The sequence below is a fragment of the Synchytrium microbalum genome, assembly GCF_006535985.1.
Source record: "Synchytrium microbalum strain JEL517 chromosome Unknown SmJEL517_scf0071, whole genome shotgun sequence".
NCBI classification, from domain to species: domain Eukaryota; kingdom Fungi; phylum Chytridiomycota; class Chytridiomycetes; order Synchytriales; family Synchytriaceae; genus Synchytrium; species Synchytrium microbalum.
In genome coordinates this window covers 64,015-71,766 of record NW_022158420.1, presented here as the reverse complement: position 1 = coordinate 71,766, position 7,752 = coordinate 64,015, and the positions used below count along the sequence as shown (strand labels likewise).

Here is a 7,752-nt window from a genome sequence, read left to right as displayed (position 1 = left end):
AGACATCTAGATCTCAACAAGATCAACCAACCACTAGATGAGAGTTCGCTTATTCAACATCGATCGCGTCCCGCTAGATCTCGATAGTTCTGCGACACTTAGGATTATTCTAATTCATTTTCAGATCAAATTGTCGGCATTCTGAACGAAGATCATTGACGTCTCTTCAAACTCTCCAAACTACTGTCATGGCCAACCAGAAAAAGAAGACAAAGCAGCAGCCCACCAATAAGGCAACCAGTGCAAAATCTAAAGATGACTCTGAATCTCAGCCTGGTATGGTTGTTCAGGAAGCTTTCATCAAGAAAGCAAGAAACCGCTTGCTGACGTTCGTTTTTTGCAATGCAGGAAATCGCAGGCGTAAGAAGGGTACATTAGATCTCTCTAAATATCAATTTGATGGCGACTCCAAACAGCTTGAACGTGCGTTACTCAAGCTTGGTCTCAGAATCAAAGGTAAATTGAACCCAATATTTGTTTTTGATTTTTTGAACGAGCTCTAACGCCTTTTACTCAAACAAAGACATGACTGGAGATGGAAACTGTCTATTCCGATCCCTTTCTGATCAAATATACGGCAGCCCAGTAGAGCATTTCAACATCAGAACTCGTGTGGTTCAACACATTCGACAGAATCGTGTTTTATATGAGCCGTTTTTAGCTATAGAAGAGGAGGGTGGATTTGATGCTCATGTTTCCAGGTAATTTGGGAAATGCATGTGTTGTTTTAAGGTTGGAAGTTGTAGCATTTCATGAAGGACTTGCAGGCCTTACATCTCACTGGGTCTTGTACTCTCATATTATCAAAATACCTCACATGTCTTTACTCTAGGATGGGAAGAGATGGCTGTTATGGTGGAAACCATGAAATCGTGGCCTGTGCTCGAGATTTCAATGCTTTTGTGATGGTTCACCAAGCTGATGGTCCTGTTTGGATTATACAGCCTGATGACACAAGAGAAACGCAAGGAGAGCGATTGCGATTGCATATTGCGTATCATTCATGGGAGCACTAGTAAGGATCTGTCTAGCTTAGGAAACTGAATGAATGTATCTGCTAATTCTGAGTCGCTTTGCTAGTTCATCTGTTCGAAACATTGATGGTCCACTTGACGGAATACCAAACATCGTAATCAAAGTGCAAGAAACGCCAAATACGTCATCTTCATCTTCATCTACAAACAAACCTGATGAATCGAATGGACCACCGACAAGTCTGGAAATCATGATTATGAGATCAGTCGGTGTTGACTCGTTAGAACGAGTGCGAGCTAAACTGAAGGCATGTCGTGGAGACCCGAATAGAACTATAAATGAACTATTTGAAGAGCTGGAAAAGGAAGATTTGAATGAAGTGCTGGAAGAAACAGCAGCAATAACGACAGATTTGAAAGCAAGTCCCGCTGGAGACGATGATGTAGTATGCCAAGATCAACCGGTACACAGGTCGGATGAGCAGGCAATGACTGATGCTGTAGAAGCTCAACCAACACCCAATACTATAGAATCATCAGCATTAGAACCGCCGAAAGTAGATTTACCTCAAGTAGAATCGACACCGACATCGTCATCTAGCACCGATAATAAAGAAAAGAGAATCTCTGGACGTGACAAGAAGGAAGCAACTAAAAAAGCTCGAAAACAGGCTGCAAAGGACAAGAAACGTAAAGGACCTGCGTCAAACCAAGTTGCCAACAGCAACAATAGACCAGTCGGGACTATCGTTGACGGGATGAATGCCATATCTATATAAAACATTTGCACATAACACACTTGCACATATTTATCTATAGCAAAAAACACCCGTCACTGTAATATTAAATCCTCATAATATAAGAACGATGATCTTTATGCCAAATGGTGTTTTACAAGTCTTCTGGACGGGAATCGCCCTTGATTTCGAGCAATTCGACATCAAAGACTAGAGTTGCACCTCCTGGTATGCTTCCACCTGCACCTCGGTCACCATAACCAAGACTGGGTGGTATAGTGAGCTTCCTCTTCTCGCCAACACACATTCCTAGCAATCCTTGATCCCAGCTTTGGGAATAGGAGAATATTCATGTCAGTCCAATGGGAGGTCAAAGTGTTTTGAGATTCGCAATCTCCGTACCCCTTTATAACCTGACCAGCTCCAAGAGTAAACTCAAAGGGTGAGTTCCTGTCCAATGAGGAGTCGAATTTCTTGCCGTCCAACAATTTGCCAGTGTAGTGCATGGAGAGTTTGTCTCTGTTGAAATAAATGCAAAAGAAGGGGAGAGAGATTGTCAGGAATCGACGGAGCATCAACCAGAATTCAAGAATGGCTGGTGTTGATATCTTTGGAATGAGATTGTTTCAGGAATCGACGAGACATCAACCGGAAAACAAGAAATGTATAATGTCGATGTCCTTCTGGCGAGACACCACAAGAGTTGAGATAGACCACTTCTAACGCAGCCGTACCCTTTCTTGGATTGCCTGGTGCACACCTCAGGCTTGTGCTTCACTCCAATCTGCAGCTGCTCCTTGCAGAAAACTAGAATAATCAACAGCTTGTGAGTTTGTGTATTTGAGAGCCTTGTTTCAATGATTGCATGCTTACCAAAAGCCACAAACAGTACTAGAAATACAGCCAATAGTAGAGAAATACGCGCCATGTTTGCCTGTTAGGATGTTTCAACAAAAGCTCAAACGTTTGAAGGTTGCAAGTGCGATGGCAAGGCTATGGAGATATGGAGTACTGGAACGAAAGCGAAAGAAGTATATCCGGGATATGAACGTGACAAAATTAGTATTCCTGTCGGTCAGACGCGTCAAAATGGTCTAGTCTTTGCTGAGGTGGTTTCGCAAAGTTGGGTGATCTTTGAGTTAACTAGGCGGTAAGTCTCTAACGTTTTCATAGATCTATGTACGCAGTGCGAATAAGAACACGATGCTTCTGTACTTTGGCTCTTTCTGAACTCTCTTCGCGTCGCTGAACGACTCGCAAATCTCAGCCACTGACTATTTTCAACTCTTTTTGCTGTCTTGAAAATCTAGGAAAAATAGGCCTCGACTGAACATGGATCTAGGACTCTAGTTGTCATAGTCTTCTGCCAATTTACAGGTTTGGCGGTTGCGTTTTGGCATTCTGGCAGCAAAACTCAGAGCTCACACATTGTTTCACTGTTTTAGGCCCATTCACCTCAACCCGGGTCGTGTTTGATACCCACTGATTCCTACTAAATATCCCTAACTCTGCAGAGCTGGTCTCTCTCCTGCTGGCTTCATACCTACATCTCGCTCAGATCGCCAACATCAGCCATGAGCACCAGTAGTCCTGCACCAGTCCTCAATAGAGCTCAGAAACCCCCCAGCACGCCCAACACCCATATATCAACCTCCACATCATCGTATAAATCAGATACGTTGTCATCAACACACTCGAGTCGAGAAGTCCTGAAAAACACAAACCATAAAATCAAACCCTCAAAGCCAACAACCACAACTGTGGTCTTCCATAAGGGCAAGCACACGTCACGGACTGCAGAGTTTGGTGGTGCTGGTGGTCTCGCAACTGCTAACGGCACACTACCGAGCACGAGACACAAACGAAGTGGATCTGACGACGATACAGCATCACTAGGCACTACAGCAACCATATCATCTATATCCTCATCATCAACAACCACAACCGGTAAATACTCTCATCATGCTGCAGCATCAGCTGGATCAATACCCAGTATAGAGTCGCCAGTCCCTGCTATGCGATGGACGAGGATAACTCCAATGGGAAACGTACCGCCACGACCTGTTAGGGCACATACGATGACGCTTGTTGGAGAGAAACTGTATCTGTTTGGAGGATGTGACAACTCTGAATGTTTTCCGGATTTATGGATTTTTGATTCAGAGACAATGTCGTGGAGCAAACCTATAACGAGGGGAACTTTGCCTGATCCTACGAGGGCGCATTCGGCTAGTTTGATTGAAAAGAAATTGTACATGTTCGGTGGTATGTTTGCCATACTGCAATAGTTCGCCATTTGTCATCTTTTTTTTGCGAGTGTCAGCAGGCTTGAAATGTATTCTTTTTGTGCTAACACAGTCTTTTGATGACTAGGTGGTGACGGTCCAAACTATTACAACTCCCTATATGTGCTAGACACTACGACACTAACATGGACCAAACCAATAATATCAGGTGGCTCGCCAGGTCCACGACGAGCCCACACAACTTGGGTGTACGATAACCGTTTATACGTATACGCAGGTGGCGACGGTGTCAGAGCCCTGAACGACGTCTACGTCCTGGACCCAGCAGCATCCACCCCAGCGTGGTCTAAACTCGCAACAACAGGCCGATCACCAGTTCCCAGAGGCTACCATACATCCACACTGGTTGGATCAACAGTCGTCGTATACGGAGGAAGTGATGGGCACGAGTGCTTCTCGGATATACATCTACTAGATCTAGGAACATCGTCAAACACTTGGCGACAAGTCGATACCGATAGGCCGATACCACGATTGTCACATACTGCTACACAGGTTGGATCATATCTGTTTGTTATGGGTGGCCACGATGGTGTGAGATACTCGAGTGAGATTCTGTTGCTGAATCTTGTTACATTGGGATGGGAGACACGTAAGATATTAGGTGGGCCGCCAAAGGGGAGGGGATATCATACTGCTGTTATGCATGATTCGCGATTGTTTGTGTTTGGAGGGTATGATGGGGAATCTGTGTTTTCTGACATGTATGTAGTTGCTATCCTTCTTTTTTCTTATTCTCCAACGGTGTGAATTGCATTGATTACGTGTTTGCTCACACAACCTTTGATATTCCCAAATGTTATTTCAGGTGGATTTTAGATTTGGGAGCTTTTGCATACTTGCCACAGATTACTTCCTTCCAAGTTGGCATGAGCCCGTAAATGTCGCTCTTGCCTTGTGTATATATAATAATACATTGTTTGATCTAGTTTGCTTAACTGCTTGTTGTGGTGAACGAGTGGTCCGGTTGTGATACGGGCGAAAAAGCTCATGAAAGTAACTACCAATAAGTGCGCGTTTATGCACTCTCATAACCATCCATTTGAAACATTCAGTGAACAACCTGGATCATATTGAAAACGATCAATGTATTAAGAAAAAGGGAGGCAAACGATTGTCCCTATAAACTCCACCCAATTCCCCCCCCCTCCCCCCCCCACATCCACCACCACCACCACCTCTCACAGCTTCGCCCCCTTCTTCATCGCCTCCAGCGCCCTCAAATCCTTCCTCAAAATCTTCCCAGACGGATTCCTTGGTATCGCCGCAATAAACTCTACACCGCCCTTTAACCGTTTGTGTGGCGCCACCTTTCCCTCCATGAATGAAATAATCTCACTCGGCACCAGACTGATGTTGGGCTTTGGCACGATGAATGCTTTCGGGACTTCGTCAGAGTAGTCGTCGTGAATGCCTATGACGGCCACGTCAGCGACTTTGGGGTGTGTGAGGAGGAGGGCTTCGAGTTCTAGAGATGAGGTGTTGTTAGGAGGAGGACGACGAGGGAATGGTCCATTTGAGATGTTACTTACCAGCTGGAGCGACTTGGAAGCCTTTAACTTTGATCAATCTAAAACAGATGTTGTAAGATTCCTACCAAACAGCCAAAATATCATGGTAATGTTTTCTCATACTCTTTCAGCCTGTCTGTGATGTAAAAGTTGCCTGACGCATCAACCTACAAGAGAGACAACGAGTTACAGATTCAACCTGCACAAACTCAAAAAACGTAAGAATTTAACCTTGGCAATATCACCTATTGCAAAAAATTTCTGTTGTGAGCTTTAAGGCCAACAAAAACACACCACAGCACAATGCACACACATACGCACCAGTCATGAGCCACCCATCTGGTGTAATAGTATTCCGTGTTGCTTCTTGGTTATTATGGTACCCAAGCATAATGTTAGGTCCCTTCATCCACAATTCCTATGCCAAAAAACCCTGTGTTACAGGTGTACTCAATATGCACAACCACAATCATCCACTCACCCCCTCCTCGTCAACACCCAGCTCCTCTCTTCCATCAACAGACACGATCTTGGCACTCATATTCGGAATCAGCTTCCCACAACTGGCAACAATAATCCCGGTATCGGGACTTATATGCGATACGGGACTCGACTCGGTCATTCCATACGCCTGTTTAATAAGCGTATTATAATTCGTATTAATATAAGTTTACTCCACGTATTCCTATTGAACTCGACTCGGTCATTCCGTACCTGCTTGATAGGAATGTGTGTCTTTTCGTAAAGTTCTTGCGCCACGTCCCCTCCAAGTGGAGCAGCGCCACAGATGAGCATGCGTATAGAGGAGACATTGTAGGATGAGACGATTGGGTTTTTGGCCATTTGGATTGCGACCGGTGGTGCGCCTATGAAAATAAATAAATAAATAAGTTGATTTTTTTTTGTATGAAACTCCTTTGGTCCATAAAATATATCAAGTTGAGGGTTTACGTATAGAACTCCCTTGTTGAAACGATGAAAGTAAGGTATTATACGTACAGTGGACGTGTGAGACAGAGTATTTCTGTACAGCTTCTAGGAATTGGACGAGATCGAATTTGGGCATGACGATAACGGCGATTCCTTTTGCTATTGAGCCGTGGACAATCCTATAATGTAAATGATTAGTGGCGAAAGTAAGGAAGATTTTGGTCTCAGTGGATGGAAGACAACATACCATGTAAGTGCATATATATGATAGAACGGCAGGAACCCCATCCACACGTCTCCGATTCTATAATCTTGCTCGCAGGCCATGACTTGCGATACGTCTGCGACCATGTTATAGTGGGATGTCATGACACCTAACCCAAAAAAAGTTTGTAATTCATGAAATGTAATCAACACATGGTATACAACATCCCACATGCAAACAATGCCATGCATGGTATGCAATATCCCATATATAGACAGCAACACCCGTCAACCAGCTCATACCTTTCGCAACACCAGTCGTCCCCGACGAATAGCACAAATACGCAACAGTCTTTTTGGCAGCATCCCCAGCCAGCACGACGTGCGGCGACACCTCATCACTAAATATCTGATCAAGGCCTTTGAAACCCTGTGCGCCTTGCGGTGAGATTAAGAATATGTTTGATTTGGCTAGGCCAGCGGATTCGGATGCAGATACAGCGTTTCCTATAAAGTCGGTTTGGGTGACCAAGTACTTGCAACCCGCGTTTTGCAGCTGGTAGGCGAGTTCTTTGGGCGTGTAGGTTGGATTTGCGGGTGAGATTATGCCCTAAGAGATGGGGAGTGTGAGTGCCACATCATCATCATCAACAAAGAAGCTCCAGTCGCAACATAGTCATCAAGTCCAAAACAAGAATACGAAATATGGAAGTATGATAGCTTACACCGAGCTTGAGAACACTAAAGAGTATGGTAGGATAGTCGACATTGTTCTGACAGAAGACACCCATTACATCGCCCCTCTTAAAGCCCAGTTTGGTCAACCCCGCGGCAAACTTGTCGATTCTCTCCTTCATGATTCCATAAGTATACGAAATGTGGCCATTGGGAGAATCGTAGATGAGAGCTTTCTGGGATGCCTTTTTTGCAAAGTCTGGGGATTTGAAGAGAAATGAGTATACGTCGACCTCAGGGATGGATATTTTGGGGTGCTGGGAGTGAAATATGGTCATTGTGATGTCAGTTCTATGGCTCTCTATGAGTCTCTATATGTAAATAGTTGGTTGAGAAAGTTGGAGTTTGATAAGTG

General features: G+C 44.4%; 4 protein-coding genes across 4 annotated transcripts; 2 read left to right on the top strand and 2 right to left on the bottom strand.

Annotated features, from left to right (window-relative positions):
• Nucleotides 1-124: 124 nt before the first annotated feature.
• Nucleotides 125-1,753, top strand: SmJEL517_g06032 (uncharacterized protein; the record flags this gene model as incomplete). The annotated part of the gene is made up of 5 exons (XM_031171958.1): nt 125-276; nt 349-456; nt 524-701; nt 833-1,015; nt 1,081-1,753. Exons 1-5 carry the CDS (start codon nt 189-191, stop codon nt 1,751-1,753), a joined length of 1,230 nt encoding a protein of 409 aa, XP_031022071.1. The 5' UTR covers nt 125-188.
• Nucleotides 1,754-1,865: 112 nt separating this feature from the next.
• On the bottom strand, nt 1,866-2,217 carry SmJEL517_g06031 (uncharacterized protein; the record flags this gene model as incomplete). Its single annotated transcript, XM_031171957.1, has 2 exons — nt 1,866-2,040; nt 2,114-2,217. 2 exons carry the CDS (start codon nt 2,215-2,217, stop codon nt 1,866-1,868), a joined length of 279 nt encoding a protein of 92 aa, XP_031022070.1.
• A 1,068-nt stretch (nt 2,218-3,285) lies between these two features.
• On the top strand, nt 3,286-4,898 carry SmJEL517_g06030 (uncharacterized protein; the record flags this gene model as incomplete). The annotated part of the gene is made up of 3 exons (XM_031171956.1): nt 3,286-3,976; nt 4,085-4,721; nt 4,826-4,898. The coding sequence occupies 3 exons, from the start codon at nt 3,286-3,288 to the stop codon at nt 4,896-4,898; spliced, it is 1,401 nt and encodes a 466-aa protein (XP_031022069.1).
• A 300-nt stretch (nt 4,899-5,198) lies between these two features.
• On the bottom strand, nt 5,199-7,675 carry SmJEL517_g06029 (uncharacterized protein; the record flags this gene model as incomplete). Its single annotated transcript, XM_031171955.1, has 11 exons — nt 5,199-5,485; nt 5,550-5,587; nt 5,652-5,695; nt 5,760-5,773; nt 5,850-5,946; nt 6,010-6,159; nt 6,243-6,394; nt 6,528-6,637; nt 6,706-6,832; nt 6,966-7,272; nt 7,388-7,675. 11 exons carry the CDS (start codon nt 7,673-7,675, stop codon nt 5,199-5,201), a joined length of 1,614 nt encoding a protein of 537 aa, XP_031022086.1.
• Nucleotides 7,676-7,752: the final 77 nt, after the last annotated feature.